At 39.8% G+C, this 24,054-nt stretch overlaps 1 protein-coding gene across 3 annotated transcripts in view; it reads left to right on the forward strand.

Annotated features, from left to right (window-relative positions):
* The window catches only part of LOC149223599 (MBOAT (membrane bound O-acyl transferase) family protein), a 344,393-nt gene extending 320,725 nt beyond the window's left edge, over nucleotides 1-23,668 (forward strand). For 2 of the 3 annotated variants that reach the window (XM_089385884.1, XM_089385885.1), the window contains 3 exons: nucleotides 22,960-23,035; nucleotides 23,222-23,271; nucleotides 23,351-23,668. In XM_089385884.1, the coding sequence (XP_089242010.1) occupies nucleotides 22,960-23,035; nucleotides 23,222-23,271; nucleotides 23,351-23,398 (174 nt within the window). In that variant the 3' untranslated portion in view covers nucleotides 23,399-23,668. Of the gene's footprint in view, nucleotides 1-22,802; nucleotides 22,842-22,959; nucleotides 23,036-23,221; nucleotides 23,272-23,350 lie in introns of those variants that run through there. The other variant, XR_016249480.1, reaches the window with a different exon arrangement.
* Nucleotides 23,669-24,054: the final 386 nt, after the last annotated feature.

Consider the following 24,054-nt stretch of genomic DNA (forward strand, 5'->3'; position numbering starts at 1 on the left):
GAACCTTCCTAGGCTCACACATAAACTGACTCATCGTGTTGACTGCAAAACAGATATCTGGTCTAGTGTTGACCAAATACATCAAGGAACCAATCAGCTGCCTGTACAATGTGGGATCCACCATCTCGGAATCCGAAGCATGAAGCTTCTTCCAGTTGGTGATCATCGGTGTCGACATGGGTCTACAATCCTCCATGTGGAATCTGCTAAGGATGTCCACAATATACTTCCCCTGCCCCAGGAAGAAATGCCCCTCCTCCTGCCACACCTCCAAACCCAAAAAGTAATGCATCAAACCGATGTCCTTCATCTCAAACTCCGCCGCAAGATCTCTCTTGCAGTGCTCTATGAGTCTCTCTGCACCTGTAATGATCAAGTCATCCACATACAACACCAGAATGAGAGGCTCCTCACCAATCACAATAAAGTAAAGGTTCGGATCTGCCTCACTCTTTGTGAAACCCATCCCCTGCAAATATGTATCTATCCTGGAGTACCAAGCTCTGGGAGCTTGCTTCAGGCCATAAAGGGCCTTCTTCAGTCTGCACACATGGGACTCCTTCCCATGCACCTCAAAGCCCTGTGGCTGCTCAATGTACACCTCCTCCTGTATGAAGCCATTGAGAAATGCGGTCTTCACATCCATCTGGTGGATCTTCCAACCCATCTCTGCTGCTATCGATATAATGGAGCAGATCGAAGTATATCGAGCCACGGGAGCGAAGGTATCCTCATAATCAACTCCCTCTACCTGGGCGAACCCTCTAGCCACAAACCTCGCTTTGAATTTCTCAATGCTGCCATCTGCAGCATGCTTTACCTTGTAAAGCCATCTGGAAGTAACCACGGATTTGCCCTCAGGCCTCGGCACCACCTCCCAAACATCATTCTTCATGATAGAAGAATACTCCTCCTGCATGCCCTCTCTCCAGACCTGCTGGCTAGCTGCCTCCTCATAGCTAGAAGGCTCAGAGTCAAGGATGCTGGTAACCATCGCCATATAGCTACAAAACCTCTCAGGTGGTCTACTCTCTTTGACCGGCCTCTTCGGCTCAGCAACAGATGTGGCATCTCTCAAGGTGTCTTGAAGCCACTTGGGCTTCCTCTTCCCTGAGCGCACTTCTCCCACCGAAGAATGAAACTCCTCCTCCTCATCATCATCAGTAGCCTGAACTCCTGACTGTCTGTCTGCTGTCCTCCTGCCTGCACCTGAACCTGTAGAAGCTGAGGTACCGTGTGAACTGTCCATCAGTGGACTCCCTAGTGAACTGCTCTGTGAACTGCTCTGCATGCTGCCCGGAGCACCACCCCTCTGGCTCGGCGAGCCACTGCTCACTGATGGACCTGACATCCTCATAGATGTACCTCCGGATCCTCCTGATCCCTGCCCACTGGATCCCTGCGACTGACTCAACTGCTGCTGAGGGTCTGGCTGATCCAGATACTCTAACTCCCGTGACCTCCTAAAGGCCCTGTCCTCCTCGAACTTCACATCCCGTCTGACAACAACTCTCCTCTGTGCAGGAATGTAAATCCGAAAGGCCTTTGAGGTCTCACTGTAGCCCACAAAGATACCCTTCTCTGCGGTGGGCTCTAGTTTGGTCCTCTTCTCCTTGGGTATATAGGAGTATGCAATGCATCCAAAGATATGAAGATGACCAAGATCAGGCTTCTTCCCAGAGAAAGCCTCCTCCGGAGTCATGTGCCCCAAGGCACGATGCAGACTCCTGTTCTGCAAGTAAATAGCTGTGTTGCAGGCTTCTGCCCACAAGAACAATGGCAACCCCTGATCATGTAACATGGCTTTGGCAGCCCCTATGATGGATCTGTTCTTCCTCTCTGCAACTCCGTTCTGCTGGGGGTTGTAAGGAACAGTGAACTCCCTCCTAATGCCTGCCTCCGCACAATAGTCAACAAACTCTCCAAGGGTGTACTCTCCTCCATTGTCCGACCTCAAGGACTTGATCTTTCGACCTGTCTGAGTCTCCACAAGAGCTCTGAACTCCTGAAATCGCTTGAAGACCTCACTCTTGGTCTTCAAGAAATAAATCCAGGTCCTCCTGGAGTGATCATCAATGAATAAGACATAGTACTCATATCCACTCAAGGAAACATGAGACATCCGACTGCTCACATCGGAATGAATCACATCAAGTATCCCCGTCGCTCTGCTGTCACTGCTGGGAAAAGGGGATTTGGCAAACTTGCCCATCGCACAACCTCTGCAAGTATCAAAGTGATCAGTACTGAAATCTGGCACACCTGTAGTGATCTCCCGCAATGTCCTCAAGGCTCCATGATACATGTGTCCCATCCTGCGGTGCCAAATCTCACACAGCTCATAACTGCTAGCTCTGCTGTCGGTACTACTGCTCAATGCCAAAAGGGGCTGGAATGCAAACTTGTACACCTTTGCATGGCGTACACCTATCACTCTAGCTGAATCAGCTGGAGTGCCCCTGGGATACATCAACACCTGTCCTCCCCTGAACAGTACCTCATATCCTCTGTCCTCCAAAGCTGAGACGGATATGAGGTTCTTCCTCATCCCTGGCACATAAAGGACATCTGACACTTTCAAGGGAGGTCTGGACTCCCTCTGAAATGTCAGTGTACCCACCCCAACTGCTCTAACAACTCTGTCATCACCGAGTACTACCTCAATATCAGTGCCACTCTCTGAAAGCTCTGAGAAGTACTCCCGGACTCCTGTCATGTGACGTGAAGCCCCACTGTCCACATACCAGATACCTGTAGATGCTCCGCTAATCGAGGGAAAAGCATGCTCCCTCTGAACCTGTGTAGCAGGTGATCCTGCACTAGAGGACTCACATGTAGTGAACGCAAACTCCCGGTCAAAACGACCTGCAAAGTCCTCAATCTCAGCTGAAGCTGCCACATCCTGGTTCTTCCCCTTCTTCTTCTTCTTCTCCGGACACACAACTGCATAGTGTCCCATCTTTTGACAATTCCAACACTTCACCTTGGAATAGTCCTTCTGTGTGTTCCCCTGGTTACCTTTACCTTTGCCTTTGCCCCCACCACTGCTTGTGGAAGCCTGCTTCTTCCCTTTGCCTTTCTTGCCTCCTGCCACGAGTGCTACATCCTCATCCTGCTCAACTGGCTTGGCTGCCCCAAGCTGACCTTTCCTGATCTCTGTCTGAATACAATCATCCCAAAACCTCTCCCATGTGGGAAGGGTCTCACGTGCACAAACCCCATCAGCAAAGTTCAACCATGAACGGGGGAGGCCATTCACTGCAATCCGCACCAAATCAGTGGGTGGAATGGCCTCTCCAATCGCTGCCAAGTCATCTCTCACATTAGTAATCTTTGTGAGATATCCAGCTGCACTATCATTACCCATCTTAATGTTCTTCAGCTTCTCCTTCAGGACCATCTTCCGGTTCTCATTGGTACTCTGGTAGAGATTGGACAATGCTGTCCACATCTCATGGGCATTGCTCTTTCCTCTCACATGAGGAATGCAATGGTCTTTGATTCCGTCTAGAATCAGCCTCTTACCCTTATTGTTATTCTTTTTATACTTAGCCAACTGAGTAACATCAGTGGGCACAACAACAGGGTTCTGTGCGGTATGCACCATGATATCCCAGACTTCTGCCTCCTCAAAGATACTCTGCATTCTCTCCTTCCAAACGCTGTAATTTGTATGCCCATCCAACCTATCCTCCACCCTCAATCTCAATGACATCCTGCTGTCCTAAAACTGAAAAATAGCACTGCTGTAGTAAAGATAAAACTGCTGTTTATGAAAAAATCAGCTTGCTGGAATTTTCTGAGTGAAAAATCAGCAACAGTAATTTTTCCTTTTGCTGTCCCAAACTGCCCTTCAGCACTCAAGCTCTGATACCATGTAAAAATTTCTGTTTTCCCACCCCAGTTTTCAGTTTCTCCTTATTTCTCCCATGTAGTTAAATGCTCATTCCCATAACCATACATTTAACAGACTGAAAAAAATAAATATTGCTAAAAACACAAATTCTGGAAATTTTTCAGAATGCTGGAAATTGCAGAATTAAAAATCAGCAATCAAAAACAGCCATTAAAACACATTAAAACACTGATATTTTTGGTCAACTTGACCCTGGAAAAACCCCCTACAACTCTTGGGGAAAACCAGTTTGAGAGCTCTTCTTTATTTCTGAAAATTGCCTTTTTACAGTGAGAATTATTCAGCAAAAAATCAGCAAGCAAATTTACAACTTATCTCCTTTCCCGTGCTTCACAGCAATCTGGAAATTACAGCAAACAAGACAGCAATAAATGCTGTATGGCCTCCGTTTTGTGTGCAGAAAAATCAACAAACTGCTCCTCGATTTTTGTGCAAAAATCTGCCTTTCACTATGTGCTGAATCAGCTGTACAAATCTGCTCAACTGCTGCCTTGGAATGTGTGCCAAGCTGCTGTCTCCTTCTCCTCCCTGCTCAGAAATCTCTTTTGCTCTCTTGCTCTCCTTCTCCCAATCTGCTCATGAAAGAATGAATGACCTTTTCCTCCTTTAATATAACTTCAAGTGACTTTTGGGTGGTCCAAGTGACTTTTGGGTGATCTCTAAATCCAATGGCTGAAATAGATTTAAATCAATGGCTGAGATTAAATGCTCATTTAAATCTCACTTTCTATTTTTTAATTCACCCCACTTTAATAAAGACCCACTTAGTCATTTATTTCCAAAGTCACTTTTCCTTTCTAATTTTTTATTGACTTTATAAAAGTCACTTTAAAATTAGACTTAATAACTTTATCACTTAAAGTCACTTTTAAATTAGATTTAACTTTATAAAATTATAAAGTCACTTTAGGAGAAAAATTAAATTCTTTTGGACACTTTTCCCTAGGCCAAAGATCAAAGCCTAAGGGAACCACCTGTCCTCCGGTACCAAATTTCAACAGATAGGGTTAATATCTATTTGGCTAGGGTTTGCAATTTGTATAGCTAAGGTTTTCTATTTGTATAGCTAGGGTTTTGACTTCAAACCCTAATAATTCTCCAAGTTCAATTCACGGTTTACAAACCCTAGATGAGTAACATTCATCCTTGCATTCTTTACCAACTTCATCATTTGATTTCAATATCAACATTAAGAGTGATGAGACTTAAAAATTTAGCCCACAAGCCCTATGGCTCCCTAGCTAGGGTCTAAAACATTTCACTGTTTTAAACCCTAGATTTTTGCAATCTCAACAAATTTCAAATCCATCATCAATAATTCGATCAAATTTTGAAGAGGAGCTTCATCCTCTTATCATATCTTGTCATTCTTGCATTTGATTCCAATGTCCAGAGCTACATGCATGCAATGATTTTCAAATCAAGAAATTATTTTATCACAATGTTATTGTAACAACAACATCGGTTTGTCATTCAAGTCTAGGCTTATTCTTAAACGTAGAATTTCATCCAAAGAGACATTTGTCTTCAAGGCTTGAAGAGAAACAAGCAACATCTATAGATTTAGCAGACCTTTTTCTCAATAGAAGTTATTTTGCAGACTTGCAACTTGATCGTCATTTACAGAGCCACTCATCAGAACATATTCTTGTTTTAAGCCTTCAAACTTTTGTGACAAGCTTTATTTCAATGCAACTTCTCAGGAGCTCTGACATCTTTATTATTATCAATGTTGTGAAAATCGCGATCGGGATTAAATCGGTGAGGGGAAAAAATCGGAAAAATCATAAAAATTGGTAAAAATCGAGAAAAAATCGGCAAATACAAAAATAATCATTTTTTTTTAATTTTTTTAATATCTAAAGCATCCACAACATAAAATAAATATATTGACACATAAATATGATAAAATAACTAATATATAAGATGTATAATACCATTTCTAGTGCTACATCACACATAACAGTGAATCATGTCCTAAATAGTAAGTCTCGACTCCTGAGTCCCAACTCAGCCTCAAAATATCAAAAAAATAAAATAATAATGTATCTCATATCATGAGTCATAATGTCATATACAATGAAATGAACCAAATAACTAATACTACTGATTTCCTCTGCCCCTCTTGCGAGAAAATGCAATAGCTTTCCTTCTAGATGTAGATGCTGATGGAGTTGGCATTGGACTTTGTTGTGCTCTAGAAGCTGAAGAACTAGGAGCTACAGGAGGTAGACCACGTCCTCTGCTGGTGACAGGGGTAGTCTGGGTAGGTGGTGTCACCTCCTCTGTTGGGTTGTGTTATATTCTTTCCATGACTAGCCCACGTAGTTAACCGGGGGGTTAGAGGGGGGGTGAGCCCCCCCTTCGTTGCGTCGATTGTGTAGTGGGAGGGTCACATGGGGTTTGAGGGGTGCACGTAAACCCACTCTATGGGGTTCGGGGCAGCATCCCAGAAAATTTTGGTTTTGGACCCTATGTTAGGTTAGGTGGACCCGCCTATGGTTTTGTACATGATTTTCGCACATGGTTTTGGACGCGATGGTTTTCGGTCCATGGTTTTGAATACGATGGTTTTCGGTCCATGGTATTGGATGCTTCGGCATGTATAAATATGTATTGTAACATTGAAAGGAATAATAATGAAAAATCAAGCTGGTAGTCTCGGTTTTGGGATCCAGAGGAAAATCTCTGTGTATATGTGTTATGCTCTCGCATTGTTTATTTTCTGTGTTTTAGAATTCTTATGCAGGTAATTCCTATACGGGGTTAAAACCTACATTTGGTATTAGAGCTGTTTTGGCTTCAAGTGGGTGCCTTTGTTGCTGAGGGGTTTTGCTCAAGCCTGTGATAAGCCCTGTTCAGTGGAAGATTTGCAGATCGATTCTAGTGGTGAAAGATGGCGAGCAGTGGAAAGATAGAGATCAAGAAATTTAATGGTAAGAGTTTTGAGTTGTGGAAATTCAAGATGGAGGATCTATTGGTGGATAAAGATCAGTGGATCGTGGTAGATACAGGTACTAAACCAATGGGAGTGTCCGATAAAGAATGGAAGAAGTTGGATCGGAAGGCAAAGAACACAATACGATTGTGTGTCTTAGATTCAGTATTGCTGAATGTATCAGGGGAAGCTACAACAAAGGCATTGTGGGACATGTTAGGGACTTTGTACCAATCTAAGTCTCTAGTGAATAAACTGTTCCTGCGGAAAAAGCTGTATAACCTGAGGATGAAAGATGGAGACTTGGTGACAGAGTATCTGAACGCATTTAATACTGTGGTAAGTCAGTTAGCATTTGTTGATATTAAAATTTCAGATAAAAATAAGTGCATCAGTTTGTTGTGTTCTTTACCAGATTCGTGGGGTAATCTGGTTATTGCAATAGGTAGCAATGCAACTGCCTTGCAATTTGATGAAATAGTCTCATCCTTGCTGATGGAGGAGATGAGAAGGAAAAATATGGAGAGCCAGAATAGTGATGCCTTGTCTGTACGAGGATGGACCCAAAACAGAAACAAAAATAAGTCATCGAGTGGGAGATCTAAATCTAGAGGGAGATCTAAATCTCCAAGAAAACCTGTAAAGGTGGTGTATTGGAAATGCGGAAAGAAAGGGCATGAAAAAAGGGACTATAAATCTAAAGCTCCTGATAAAGGAAAGAGATCTGATGATGCTCCTTCTACAGAGGCGAAAACCACCTTAGATGAAGGTGGGGATGTGTATTTGGCTTCTTCAAGTACACATGTAGATCATGAGGTATGGTTGATTCACTTAGGTGAATCCTTTCACTTCACTCCCCATAGAGAGTGGTTCTGTGAGTATGAGAAATACGATGGCGGTGATGTCTTCTTAGGGGATGATAGGAAGGCTAGAACCATTGGTCGCGGAAAAGTAAAGTTGAAGTTGCAAGGTGGAAGGGTTAGAACACTTCCTGGTGTTCTGCATATTCCTGCGTTGGCTAGAAATTTGATTTCTATAAGCAAGTTGGATGATGCAGGTATAAAAACAGTGTTCGAGAAGGATACCTGCAAGATGGTTCGGGGAGCACTGGTATTGATGCGGGGAGTTTGGATTGGAAATCTGTACAAGCTGAAAGGTAGCACGGTTGTTGATGGGTGCAACAGTGCTTTGGTTCCTGAAAGTGGAGCAGAAAATCTAGTGGTCTCTGGAGAGAAGACCATGTTGTGGCATCAGAGACTTGGACATATTGGAGAGAAGGGCCTGCGAATACTTTATGGTAAAGGTATGAGTAATAGCTCTCTGGATTTTAATTTCTGTGAAAATTGTGTATATGGGAAGCAGAATGGGGTGAGTTTCCCCCCTGGTGGTAAGAGGGCGAAACATATATTAGAGCTTGTGCATAGTGATGTGTTTGGACCTGTGAAGGTTCCATCACTGGGTAAGTCTGTTTACTATGTATCATTTACAAATGACTTCTCAATGAATACATGGATATATTTCCTTAAGAAGAAATCTGAAGTCTTTGATAGGTTTAAAGAATTCAAGGCTCTGGTGGAAAGCCAAACAGAAAAAGAAGATAAAGTTGTTGAGGATAGATAATGGTGGAGAGTTTTGTAGTAAGGAATTTGAAAAATTCTGTAAGAAGTGTGGTATAGCACGGCAGAAGACTACTCCATATACACCTCAGCAAAATGGAGTTGCAGAAAGAATGAACAAGACGTTGATGGAAAGGGCAAGAAGCATGCTTAGTGGTGCCGGGTTAAGACAAGAATTTTGGGCAGAGGCGGTGGAGTCTGCATGTTACCTGGTCAACAGGTCACCTTCATCAGCATTGGAGGAGAAGACTCCACAAGAGGTATGGACTAGTAAGAAACCCTCTCTTTCACATCTGAGGGTATTTGGATGTGATGCATATGTATATGTTCCAAATGAGAAAAGAACAAAGTTGGATGGTAAATTTGAAAAGTGCATCTTTATTGTGTATAAAGATGGTTTAAAGGGTTATAAGCTTTGGAAGCCAGTAACAAGGAAGGTTGTGTACAACTGAGATGTGGTGTTCAGAGAGGTGAAAGATGTTATTAAACATGAAGTCCAACCAAAGGAACCTGAGAAGATAGAGTTTGAGCTAAAGGAGGAAGAATCAAACTCTACAGCAGAGGAGGAATCAGAAGATGAAGAGCCACAAACTCCGGGTGTGAGAAGATCAGTTCGAGAAAGAAGGCAGCCAGAAAGGTATAGTCCATCTGCTTTCTGTTCAAATTTTGCTTTATCTATTATTGATGATGATCCCAAAACTGTGAAGGAAGCAGTAGATTCAGAGGATGGAAAACTCTAGAAAGAGGCCATGGTTGATGAAATAACATCTTTGCACAAAAATGAGGCTTGGGATCTGGTGGAATTGCCGGCTGGAAGGAAACCCATTGGCAGTAAATGGGTGTTCAAGAAGAACACAAATGCAGAAGGAAAGGTGGAGAAATGCAAAGCTTGGTTGGTAGAAAAAAGTTATTCCCAAGTGCCGGGAATTGATTTTGGTGATATTTTTTCTCCTGTTGCCAAGGTAACTTCTATTAGATTATTGTTATCTGTTGCTACTGCTTTTGATTTTGAGGTAGAACAAATGGATGTGAAGACAACATTTCTTCACGGGGATCTGGAAGAGGAGATCTACATGAAGCAACCTGAAGGTTTTGCGAAGAAGGGTAAGAAAGAATTGGTATGCAAGTTGAAGAAGTCTCTGTATGGGTTAAAACAGTCACCGAGGATGTGGTATCAAAAATCTAATACATTTATACTGGTACTTGGCTTCACTAGAAGCAAAGCAGATTTGTGTGTGTATTTTAAATTAATTGGTGACCATGTTATTTATCTGGTCTTGTATGTTGATGATATGTTGTTGGTTGGAAATGATAAAGAAATTATCCAAGATTTGAAGACCCAATTGTCCTCCAAATTCGACATGAAAGATCTTGGTGCTGCAAACTATATTTTGGACATGGAAATTAAAAGAGTCCGGGAAAAGAGGAAGCTCTGGTTAAACAAGAGGAAGTATGTCAAGACAATATTGTAGAGGTTTAATATGCAGGATAGTAAACCGATGAAGGTTCCTATTCCTGTAGGTGTAAAGTTATCTACTGAACAGTGTCCCAAGACATAAGAAAAGGAAGAGGACATATCCCGCGTTCCATATGCAAGTGCAGTCGATAACTTGATGTATGCAATGGTCTGTACTAGACCAAACATTGCACAAGCAATGAGAGTATTGAGCAGGTTTATGTCAAAACCAGAAAAGGAGCATTGGACAGCAGTGAAGCAGGCTTTTTGGTATTTGCGTGGCACTAGTGATTATGGTTTGTGCTACCAAGGAAGACTAGGATTGGACAGAGTGTTGGATATTCATGGCTTTGTTGATGCAGACTGGACTGTAGATCTGGATCAGAGAAGATCTACAAGTGGGTATGTGTTTAACCTATTTGGAGGTGTAGTTAGTTGGATGAGTAAGAAACAATCTGTAGTGGCACTATCAGCGACAGAGGCAGAATACATGGTAGCCACTCATGCAAGCAAGGAAGTAGTTTGGTTGCAAAGATTGTGTTCAAGTATGGGGTTAGTACAGGGAGCTATAAGGATAGATTGTGACAGCCAAAGTGCAACTTTCTTGGCAAAGAACCCTGCATATCATTCAGAGACAAAGCACATTGATGTTCAGTATCACTTTGCGAGGGATATGATAGAAGAAAAAAAGGTGTTGCTGGTAAAGGTGGACACTTTGAAGAATACTGCAGATGCATTGACAAAATTTGTGAGCTTTGTGAAGTTCTCTTGGTGTAGAGAAACAATGGGCGTTGTAGGGTTGGATAAATGACTAAGCTCTCTTGTGGCCCCCAGTGGAAAGAAAACAACAAGTGGGAGAATGTTGGGTTGTGTTATATTCTTTCCACGACTAGCCCACGTAGTTAGCTAAGGGTTAGAGGTATGGGATACTTCGGCATGTATAAATATGTATTGTAACATTGAAAGAAATAATAATGAAAAATCAAGCTGGTAGAACTGGTTTTGGGATTCAGAGGAAAATCTTTGTGTATATGTGTTTTATGTGTTATGCTCTCACATTGTTTATTTTTTGTGTTTTAGAATTCGTATGCAGGTAATTTCTGTACGGGGTTAAAACCTACATCTTCCTCCTGTTGCTCCTCCTCCTCCTCCCCCTCCACCCCTTCCACCCCTTCCACTACCTCCTACTCTAACCAATCATCGACGAACTCCATGAGAGGCCTCTCGGCCTCAACCCTCCATGCAACAGTGGTGTCAATCCCATCCAATGAGATGGCGTCCATATCAGGTGTTCTCTCAAGTTGCCTCACCCACAATCGAAGATTGTAGTAGATGTAGACCATGTCATTAAGTCGCTGGGACTCCAACCTGTACAAAAGCCATAAAATAATAATTATAAAAAAATATTATTTAATGAATTCAAAAAATTAATTGGAAATTTGGAATATTTTAAGTTTTAAGTTTAACCTGTTGCACTTCTTGGTGTGTATTTTTTCAAATACACTCCAGTTGCGCTCGCATCTTGAGGAGCTATATGTTTGGTTGAGGATTCGAATGGCAAGCTTTCGCAGATGGGGTACTTTGGCACCATAGCTTCTCCACCATGCATCTACAACAAAATTACAAATAAGATAAACATAGCAAAAAAAATGAAATTTGAAAGTTGGAGCAAAGTATGAAGTTATGAGCTTGAAGAGAATGAAATTTGAAACAAACTAAAAAATAATTGACATTTTAGTCTTTCTTTCAACCACAGCCATATCAAAGCTAAATGTGCCACTTGCCATCCTGTATATCTCCATTTCTTTAGAAATTTCTGCACATTCTACTGAAGATAGCACCATCCTCTGAACACAGGTGAAGAATCCATCCATGACCTCAGCATCAAATAAAAACCCACAAAAGTAAGAAAATGTGAGGTTCAGGTAGATCTCTGCAGCATGAATGGGATGATGGAGTGTGTTATTCCATCGTTCATCAATCACTTCCCATAGGAGGAGTTGTTTATGAAACCCCTCATCTCCCTTATCGTCATAGTAGGTCTGAATGGATTCTTTGGTCCTGTCCATGGCCTCATACAAGTAGCCCATTGCGGGCTTGTCACCATCAATTAATCGAAGAACCTTTACCAAAGGTTCAGTAATATTGCACACCTCCTGCACTCCTGTCCAGAAGCTTTCTTGGTATGAAACTAATCTGCATATGGCCTCTCCCTCTGGTTTGTGGCTAAATGCCAAAGCACGCCACTCATCTGAAAGAAACATTCTCTTCACATCCCACATAGAATTCAAGAGGGATTGAAGAGATATGAAACTGATGGCAAACCGTGTAATGGGGGGGTGCACCAACTCCTTGTTGTTGGTGAATTTTCTCATCAAATGAAGCACATATGCATGATTATATATAAATTTTGTAATGTTTTTTTATGAGTCAACAATATCTTTGACAAAATGAATTTTTCCTATGTCCTCCAACATCATTCAATGCAATGTGCAGCATAAGCATTTTTCCAGCAACAACATAATTTGCAGCATTGCCCGTTATGACTTGTACAACATGTTCTGGACCCACCTCCAAAATAAACACATTCAACAAATCACATAATAATTTTGCATCTTTGATATGTGCAGATGCATCAACAGATTTCATAAACATTGTCCTCTTGGGACAATTAACCAAGAAGTTTATAAGACTTCTCCCCTTTTGATCGATTCAACCATCTGACATCACAGTGCATCCTGTGTGTGCCCAGGATGCCCTAAACTCCTCCAATCTATTGGTGCATTCAACCTTTTCATCTTGAAGAATGCGGCCTCTAAAGTCATCATAAGAAGGGACTTTGTATCTTGGGCCAACAATTTCAATAGCATCAACAGCAGGCTGGAAAACTGGATTATTCCTTGCAACGCCGAAAGAAATATTACTCCAAAGGAGAAACTTGCTCAACAACTTGTCAACTTCTTCTTTTTTTAAGCATTGAAGAAATAGATGGTTGTAAACCAGCCGTGGTTCTAGGAACAAAATATGATGAGGTAGCTATAGGGTTGGTTGTAGATACTAATGCTGAAGTAGAACCAGTGCCACTCTCATATTCACCTCCTAACACTCTATTTTGTGCTAGTTGATTCCTTAGATTTGACTTGAACAGTTTGGCTTGTTCTAATTGTTCCAATGATTTGAGGGCTCTTCGGATGATTTCCAGATTTGTATTGGTGCAAGGCCCTACCTCATGTCCAGGGATTTGTGCAAGGTGATACTTCAATCTATAAACCCCCTCTGTCATATGATGCCCACACAACTTGCAAGACAAGTTTGCTCTTTCAAACCCTCCATCAGGGTCACCGAATTCCCGCAAAGGGTCCAATTTCCTTGGCATGTTTGTAACTTGGTTGAACTCTTGAGTTTTAATGTAAGATGGAGTTTGTAGTTGAACCTAGGGCACAAGAAGAATTGCAAGTTAAAAAAATAAAAATAAAAATACATACAACACATTGAATTTTTGACAAAAAAAACCTCAACTCAATGCAAAAATAATAGAAAAAATGCACATTCAAACCCAAACAAAAATGGTCCAAAAAAATACAGCACAAAAATAAATTAAACTAATAAATCTAACAATCAAGTTTTTGCATTTTTGGCCAAAATGAAGCCTCTCCACTCTATGCAACAAAAATGAAAAAAAAAAAAAAACACAATCAAATCTACTAAAAAATCATTGATAATCAATGGGTTATAGAAACCCAAGCAAGAACAAGGAAAAAACCAAAAAAATTGGCCAAATTTGGTGCCCATACTTGGAAACCACGCTTTGCCGAAGAAATTTGGTCCAAACTCGAATTTGTCTTGCTTGGGATGGTAGAATCTTTTCTTTTTTCTCCTCCTCTGCCCTTGTAGTCACCTACGTCTCCTCCTCAGCTCTCAAACAAGCCCGCTGTCTGCAAAAAGGGACAAATAAAAACCCAAAATTCGCTTTAAAAATGCGTTGTTTCAGACCCCCACGATTTTTTAGCAATTTTTTGAAAATAGAAAAATCGACGATTACACCGGGAGCTCAAAAAAATCCCAATTTTTTGAAAACATCACGATATTCGCAACACTGATTATTATATATGACTTGCTTAGCAGGAGGTCTAACCTTGACATCCCAACTTCATCTCCTATGGTTTTGTCCACAAACACTAGGCCCATACTTGTTCGAATTCTTATGCTAGCTAGGCTTCACAAACCCTATATTTGTCAATTAGGAAATCCTTCATTCAAAGCAAAAGTCAAATCTTGAAACCTTTAAAATCAATGGAATTTCTTATGTGCTATTACAATTCATATGACTTCCATTTGATTCTTTAAGAGCTTTTGTTTAGCAAAATAAAAATATGTGGCTCCAAAAGTAACACAACATTGTTGAGGTATTCTAATCATTCTTCATATGTCTCAGACTTTCACATTTCAAGCCTCATTTCAGAAGAACAACAACTCAAAAGCTAGTAATTACAAATGATACACACCAGATTAGTCAGGTCAGCTTTTTAAATTTAAGCTATCGTTCTTCTATGTAGAGGATAGAGCTCAACAACTAGGTTGATCCTCCAACAAATGCCTCAAATGACCAACAACATTAGGTATGCAAACTCAGATTGCTATTATTATAATTCAGACCTATTTGCATGAACAATGAAAAGTGCCTCAGTAACTCGCATATCACAGATTCTGGGTATAGAGATTAGGTTGCTTCTTAGTGATGGTATATGAACTTGGACTTGGATGACACGGTCCATATGTCTTAGATTTTTTTTATCATGTCAAGGATCTCAGATTTCCACAGATTGCAGATGCCTTACCACAGAGAGTTTGGATTTATCATATAGGAAAGTCAAATGTCACAAGGAGCTTCAGATGACTCCCAACTCGGATGGAGGAAATTCATATAGTTTCATAGTCTTTGACATACCTTCGTATCTTTAGAACTTCACATAAGAAAATAGGAGACTCGTCCTTGATTGAGTAATTTAAATCTCGCAATGTTCACAGGGCTCTTAGATCTGCCCATTCCTTGTTTAGGTTATATCTCAGTGAGATGAGCATGGTTCAAGGTTCCACAATTTTACATATGTTCTTAGGTACGCAAATTTGAAGAATTGTAACATATCATGTGGACAAAGCCACTAAACTTTACAGAGATAAGGAGCTACAACAAATAGTGTCATAGAGAAGCTTGCATACCATATAGAGAAGCTCGCATATCGTAGGAGAATAGTGCCACAAAAAGCTCACATGAACCACAAAAAATGCATCAAAGAATAGTGCCACTTACAAGCTCATATGAACCATAGAGATGATTGATGCCACTGAACAGAACTCGCATATTACCACATGAATAAACTTTGCATGATATAGCCTCAAATTTCACACTCCTTCCTCAAAGATATAGTGCCTCAAGTTTCCATATAGGTCTGCAGACTTCCATAAAAGATAGGTAATTCAGGTTTGCAATTTTCATAGAGAATTGGTGCCACAAGAGCTCACATAGGATACCATAGGTGCTCGCATAAGGTAGCCACAAAACTAGCAATTCTATAGGGAAAACTTGATTGTCACAAAGGTAAAGTGCCTTGGGAAATTCATCTAGAATCCAGGACTTTAGATGATGATTCAAGGTGCCTTCCTCTCAAACCGCTCTTCTAAGCTTGGCTTTGATACCATGTTGAGATTTCTAGGGCACAAGCTAGAATAAATTTTCTTCAACAAATAACTACTTCCAATGATTAGTTAGCATTAGTTCCACATCGTATTCATTCAATATCATTAAGCAGTTATAAAAAAAGAAAATATCAACCAATAAACATGAAAGAGTAGTAGAAAATAATCACGAAACAAGAGACATAGAAATTAGGCTTGAGGCGAGGGCAAAACCCACAAGGGGAAAACCAAGAAAAGTCTTTCCTTATGTGAGAGAGAGTTCAATTCATCAATACATCAAGAAAAAACAAAACATAACAGCTAACCAGAAAACAAGTGCCAAGTCTCCTCAGATTCTCGGCTTCCTTCTTCCTTCCTTTCTTCATTGGAATGGAGCTCATCATGAGAGAGATTGATGTGCCAAATGAGGAGAGGTGGTCTCCTCTATATAGTCTTCAAAGGGGGTTGAATGGGTGCCTCTTAGGGGACCAGTCAACTTGAACAAAAGGGAGGCTGACTTGAATAATATAGCAGGTAAAAATCAAAATTCAAATTTTCCAATTTCTTCATGGTGAAAATACTGACCATGGCTACCATATTTCCAACACTAAGTAGTCTACCCTATTAGGTGCTTTCATCCCCCAAGGGGAAATGGCATCTCCAAGGTAGTCAAGGCTGCCTGCAGGGTGAGGAGAATGAAGCCCCTTCATAGCCTTCAATTTATTCTCAATGACAGTGAGTATTTTGAGGGCTGCATGCATCTAGATTCTAAAGATTAGGGTAGTTATTCTCTTCTTTCTGCGTAGGATGTTGGACATGTAGGCACTTAGTCACTGGTGCCTATTGAATTGGGAAGCCAAGGGCTCTCCTTAAACTCCTACTGTGGATTTTGGTTGAAGTATGTTTCCTTTCAGTGTTGCGGGGGAGCGCCCCCCCCCCCCCCCCCCCCCCCCCCCCCCTCGCTCCCGCTCCCGATCCGCGCTCCGGGCGGGAGCGACTCGGGAGCGGGTCGGGAGCGCGCTCCCTAAAAAAAAATTCGCTCCCTGCCTTTTCGGGAGCGTTTTGCCTTTTTTGCATTTTTTTTTTTGTAGTAATGTTCGAAATGCAATTTTTTTTGAAAGAAACAAATAGTTTTTGAGTGGGGCAACTTAATGATCAAGTCTAGGCCCTAGTATTGATATGCTATTCATGGTAATGTTAAATTCTTAAAGTAAAAGTGACATTTTCTTTAATTTTCATTTTCATCCTTTTACTTAAATTTTTAACATTACCATGAAATGACTCAGGATGTTTGAGAGTGGTTTCATCCTCATCGGATTTCATATGGAGAAAGTAGAATTTTAGATTTCATTCAAAATCCAGCAGACTTATCAGTTTTTCAGGATTTCAGGATTGGGGGATTGCAATGTTTCCATTGAATTTTGTCATGTATTAGGGTATGGAACTCATATTTAATCAAGAGTACCAATCCCTCTATGTACCTTGATGTTAGTGACATTGGTTGTCGAACTCCTCTATCATGACCCTTCTAAAAATGTACGCATCACTCAAACAAAATCTTGACTTGACATGCTATGCTTTTTCTATCTTATGTTAATGCTTAGAGGGTGATATTAATGACAAAGATCCCTATACAGATACAAAGGTAATGACAAAGATACCTCTGGATATTAATGCTTGGAGGGTGATATTAATGACAAAGATCCTGATTTTGCAACAAGACTAAAAAATTAGACATTTCTCGTGGTGGCAAGAGGCCCAAGCATAAGAAATAGATAATCGATTTACTTCTCTTTTCTAGTTTCTAGTAGCTTTTATAACTATTGACTCTTTCATATTTATTATGTTGGGTCCCTATAATACTAGTGATTACCCCATTACTATTGTAGTTATACCCCCTATTTATATTGTTGTGCCCCTATTACCCCCATATTGTTATTTCTGTGCCCCATAGAATCCCTCTATTGTTATTTTGTGGCTTTATATTATTATTGTTAGGTCGGCTGGATTATATTGTGACTCCTTAGACTCCTATATATAGAAAGGAGGTTTTGTCATTTGTATCATCCAAGAATTGTTCATTTATGTAATGTAAAGGAGGTTGCCCCCTCGAAGAGGCTGAATTCTAAGGCGTGGATCTCTCTTTTCTATCTTTTTGTGAGCTGGTTTCATAACATTTGGTATCAGAGCTTTGGATTCTAGGGTTTCGCTGCTCCAAACAGGTCATCGTGGCATTTTCGCTATAACTTTTTTTCTGTGACGTTTCAGAAGTCGCAAAAAAAACCCATTTGAGAAGAAATCGCGCTGAACCTTGGGTCCGAATTTCAGAGCTTTTCGCGCGATATTTGCGGAGATATGATCTGAGGAAGTTGGTCTTTTTGCAGACTCCTGAATTACATTCAAAACAGGTGACCTGGGGAAAATCGTCATAACTTTCTCTCTGGGGATCGGATTGAAGTTTCGTAAGAAGGTACAGAAAGAGGACGGACTGTAGTTTCTTGTGGGTGTTTTTCAGATCCAAAGGTCGAAACAGTGACTCGTGGCAAGTCGTACAAGTTCGCTCTACTGAACTAGTCTATAATCAAGTCACTGTGGGAGATTTCGCATAACTCTTCCTTGGAGAATCCAATTTGGGTCAGACTTGTGGCATTGGAAAGAGGACACAGAGGGCTACTACAGGTCACAAATTTAGAACTAGATGATCAGAAAGTACAGAGATACATCAGAGGCAATATCGAGCTCCTACAAAGTGAAAAAAGGTGTGTAGATTTTCTTAAATTTTTGCTTAAGCTTGGTTTGAAAATTTATTTTGAAGGAATTCAAAGGGCATAGTAGAGCATTATTATCGGTAACTGATGCCCCGAGGAAAGAAAATGCAAACACCTAGTAAGGAACCTGAAAGCTCTAGCATGACTCATGAAGAAGAGGAAGAAATGCACATGATATATCAAAATTACAAGACCAAGTGCAACAACTGTCCCTTACACAAAAAGGAACAGAATCTAAGATGGATGGTTTAAAGAAAGGTGTAGAAGCTAAGATGGACTGTTTAAAGAAAGGCGTAGAAGCTAAGATGCTTGACGTGGAAGCTAAGATGGATGATTTGAAGATAGATTTGAAGACAGACATGGAAGAATTGAAGAAGTTACTACAAGAAAAGGTCACTAATGGTGAAAAGGTAGTAAAGGAAACTCATGATGAAAACAAAAGAAATGTTAATCATGATTCCATAGACTCTAATGTTGGATCGAAGACTCACCATGTTCCAAAAATCGATATGAGGAAGTTTGATGGCAAGGATCCCGCCACATGGATATTACAGATGGAGCAATTCTTCGATCTCAATAATGTGCAAAACACACAAAAGGTACGTATGGCAACTTTATATTTGGAACCAAATCAGTTTGTATGGTATCAATGGCTTTGTTCTCGTAAACAATTTATCACTTGGGCAATTTTTACGGAAGAATTGATAGCACATTATGAGGATACAAAAAGCAACACTTTTTTTAGCCAATTGATAAGTCTCAAACAAAAGGGTTCAATAATGGAGCACATTGAGGAGTTCCAAAAATTGAACATAAGGGTAAAAGATATTCCAGAGGAGCATAGGATTGATGTGTTCATAGGGTCTTTAAAGGATAATATCCAACATGATGTGCGCCTTTGGGAACCTGATTCATTAGAGAAGGCATTCAGGTTAGCAAGAAAAATGGAAAGCAAAATTATGGCAACTAGGAAGCATACCATTCACAACTATAAAGACGGAAGTGTTGTTGCCCATAGTCTTCCACAACCTACAAGGTTGACACCACAACAATTGGAAGAAAAAAGAGCAAAAGGGCTTTGTTACAATTGTGATAGCAAATACACAAAAGGTCATAAGTGTGCTGAGAAGAAATTATTCTACATAGATTGTGAAGAGGAAGAAGAAAAGGAGCAAGAAAGGTCAAAAGAAGAGGATATATTCCAGGAACAAAGCCTAGATGAAGAACAAATAAATCCGACCATATCTTGTAATGCATTGGCGGGAATTACCACTCCTCAAACCATCAAGATAGAAGGACAAATCAAGAAGAAAAAGGTAATAGTGTTGATTGATTCAGGAAGCACCCACAATTTTATTCATTGTAGGGTAGCAAAAGAATTGAATTGCTTCCTATATCCAGCACCAGAGTGTCAAGTGATGATTGCAAATGGAGGAACAATAAATTGTTCTGGAAAGTGCCATAATATCAAGCTATCCATGGGAGAATATGTATTGACTAGCCCAATGCTTTCCATTCCAATGGGAGGTGCTGATGTTGTACTAGGAGTCCAATGGCTACAATCCTTGGGTACAATAGCTTTTAATTTTCAAGAACTTTTCATGAAATTTTCTGTGGAAGGAAAGGAAGTTGAATTAAGGGGTATTGCAGGGAAACCAGGAAAGATAATCAGCTCTAATGGCATGACAAAGCTTCTAAAAAAGGAGCAAAGAGGTGTAATTGCACAATTATGTTCGCTAGATGTTTCCACATTGGAATCATCTATTTCTCCAGATCTCCAAAAAGTCCTGGACAATCATTCCAAGGTATTTGAGACTCCCAAAGGTCTCCCACCTATGCGTGATCATGATCATGCTATTCATCTGATTCCAGGAAGTGTTCCTCCAAACATCAGGCCGTACAGATATCCATATGTCCAAAAAAGTGAAATTGAACGTATGGTTGCAGAAATGCTAGAGGCTGGTATAATTCAACCGAGTCAAAGTTCTTTCTCAGCTCCAGTAGTATTGGTGCACAAGAAGGATGGATCATGGCGCATGTGTCCAGATTATAGGGAGCTCAACAAGCTCACTATTAAAGATAAGTTCCCCATTCCTGTTATTGATGAATTACTGGATGAATTGCATGGATCAATTTACTTCACCAAGTTGGATCTTCGTTCGGGATATCATCAAATCAGAATGAAGATTGAAGACATTCCAAAAACGGCATTTAGAACTCATGAGGGTCATTATGAATTTTTGGTCATGCCTTTTGGCCTTACCAATGCACCTTCAACATTTCAAGGTTTGATGAATTCAATTTTCAAACCATTCCTTAGAAAATTTGTGTTAGTATTTTTTGATGATATACTAATCTACAGCAAGTCTTGGAAGGATCATGTTGAACATGTTGACAGGGTGCTACAACTATTGGAGGAGAAACAATTATATGCAAAAAGATCCAAATGTTTCTTTGGAGTCCAGGAGGTGGAATATTTGGGTCATATTGTATCTCATGAAGGAGTTAAGGTAGACCCTAGCAAAATTAAAGCCATTAAGGAATGGAAAATCCCCACATCCATAAAGCATCTGCGAGGATTTCTTGGGTTGACAGGGTATTATCGCAAGTTTGTTAAGAATTATGGGAGAATAGCAGCACCTCTAACAACATTATTGAAGAAAGATTCATTTTCATGGACTTCGGAAGCAACAAAGGCCTTTGAACATCTTAAAGAGGCAATGTGCCAAGCACCGGTCTTAGCTACACCGGACTTCACAAAAACCTTTATTGTGGAATGTGATGCTTCAGGAAATGGAATTGGTGCTGTTCTAATGCAAGATGAAAGACCCATTGCTTTTGAAAGTCGTCCAATCAAGGGAAAGTTTTTAAGCAAAGCTATTTATGAGAAGGAAATGTTGGCAATACTCCATGCACTTAAGAAATGGCGACCCTACCTAATGGGAAGACACTTCAAGGAAAAAACGGATCATGATAGCCTTAAATACTTTTTAGAACAAAGATTATCCTCTGAAGAGCAACAAAAGTGGGTCACAAAGATGTTGGGTTATGACTTTGAAATCATCTACAAAAAAGGGAAGCAAAATGTGGTGGCAGATGCACTCTCAAGAAAGGATGAGGATGTGGAAGCATTGTTGTGTGCCATTTCTATTATCCAACCAGATTGGATAAACGAAGCAAGGGAGGAATGGAAGAATGACGAAGAAGTGTGGGCACTTATTCAAAAGCTACAACAAGATTCCAGTACTTCTGATACATTTAGCTGGCAAAATGATTCGTTATGGTACAAAGATCGCTTATACCTCTGTAAGAATTCCCAACTAAAACAAAAGATTCTTATGGAATTGCACACTTCTCCCTTAGGAGGGCACTCAGGATTTTTAAAAACTTACCACAGGGTTAAGAAGGAATTTTTTTGGGATGGCCTTAAATCAGATATTCAAAAGTTTGTGGCGGAATGTTTGGTTTGCCAGCAAAATAAAGTTGAAACAATTAAGACACCAGGTCTATTACAACCTTTATCCATTCCAAGCCAACGTTGGGAGGAGGTTTCAATGGATTTTATCACAGGTTTACCCAAGTCTGAGGGAAAGAGTGTCATCATGGTGGTAGTTGACAGACTTACCAAGTATGCACACTTTTGTGCATTATCACATCCATTTAAAGCCAGTACAGTTTCTACTGCATTTATGGAAACAGTTCAAAAGCTACATGGAAACCCAAAGATTATTGTAAGTGACAGAGATCCCATTTTCACTGGAAATTTTTGGACAGAATTATTTTCTTGTCTTGGTACTCAGTTAGCTCATAGCTCATCTTATCATCCTCAATCTGATGGGCAAACTGAGATAGTAAACAAATGTTTGGAAGGATATCTTCGTTGCTTTGCATCTGATAAACAGACACAATGGGTCAAATGGTTGCATTATTAGGTATTGAAATAACGTTTTCTGAAGATGATCTTAAAACTATAACCTGCAACTCATACATTCAATTCAAAGGCATTAATGGCATGATCTTGTTAATTCCTACAATGCATTTGGACAAAATTGTTACCCACCCACAGAAAAAGGGTATTTCTATCAATAATGTGGCATTTGCATGGATATCAATGCTCTAATATAAAAACATATGGAGATGATGCATGATATATTCTGATACAAGCTATATTCATAAGATACATGGTCATATACCACACAAAATTATAATACCTAGGTTAGTTGTGCAATTTACATAGATTTAAAATGAAAATTACCAGTTATCAATTTCTAACTCAGTAAGCAGTCAATCGAGTTCAAAACCAACTAGTTAAACTTTACTGTGACATGCCATGGAATATATGCATGATATATTCTGATACAAGCTATATTCATTAAATTTATGTTCGTATACCGATCAAAACAATAATACCTTAGTTGTGCAATTTATATAGATTTAAAATGAAGACTATCAGCTGGCAATATCTAACTCAGTAAGTAGTCAATCAAGTTCAAAATCAACTAGTTAAACTTTCTTACGACATGCCGTGGAATATAGAGGCTAACTGAAAACTAATTGCAATATTTTCATCTCACTCTTCATGTGTATAGATGGCAAACTTGATTGGATTTGTTGTTGGACCAACGCGCATGCAGTGGTTGATTTCAAGGATGCTTCTAAGAGAGAGTATGTGTAAAACTATCCTACTTTGCTTACAACTTGTGTTTCTTTCATTTACCCATCAATTTGCCTATGGATATTTTTTCTAGATTATTATACCATAGGGCTTGGAAAACTGTCCCAGTTGTTGTAGAACTCTGCATTGGTTTAATATTATATCTGAGGTTTTTCATTCGTGGTGATAATTTGCAGATGTATCTGTGCTTATTGGTATTTTTACAACGTTCTATGTTGGAACAAAAGTAAGTATATTTGGATGTTGAATTATGTCATTCTTTTGTATTCAGGTACACAATCTGATGTGTTGTTTCCTTTGCGCAGCTTATGTTTCATGTACGCGAGGTTGAAGCTCTTAAGAATTCAAAATAGTCGGAAATTTGATTTGGTTTTTGATAGACCATTATTTTGTTGCATTTTGTTATAGTTCAACTATGGTATCTTTTGAATTCAATCGATATTGTTATTGTAAGCTATAAAATATTGGCTGTAAACCTCAGCGTGGTATTGCACATTCCAAAATGGTATCCCTAAGGGAAAGGATGGTTTTTATTTTGTAACATAATAAAACTTTTAAATTTAAATAGAAACAAGGCTCTTGTAGCTAGAACATTTGTTTAATAAGCTGGAGATTGAACTAGATTGAGCTTGCTTCCGATTCTTTTTCTATGATGTATATAGCAATGTTGCAGAACTCGAAATGGGTAAAAAATAAACAGGGGACATCCACTCAGAAAAGCAGCAAATCACAATTTTTTTTTGACAAAACTTGTTAAAGCAGCAAAATCACGAAAAGCTGTCAAAACTCAGCAAGCATAAAATTGGCCCTGAAAAACTAGGAAAAGAACACTGAAAACTTGGTGGTAATTGGAGACTTTGCAAAGTGGTGTATATTAAACTAGGTGTAATTAATATGCTTCAAGAATGAAAACTTTGGTAACTAATTAATTATTATGAAATCATGTGTGTAAAGTTATGGCTCTTTGGAGATGGCATACGAACGACATAAATTTTTGACCACCATTCTT

This window comes from Pinus tabuliformis, chromosome Q, assembly GCF_031772625.1.
Source record: "Pinus tabuliformis cultivar Carrire ecotype Pingquan chromosome Q, CPIR1, whole genome shotgun sequence".
Classification (NCBI taxonomy): Eukaryota; Viridiplantae; Streptophyta; class Pinopsida; order Pinales; family Pinaceae; genus Pinus; species Pinus tabuliformis.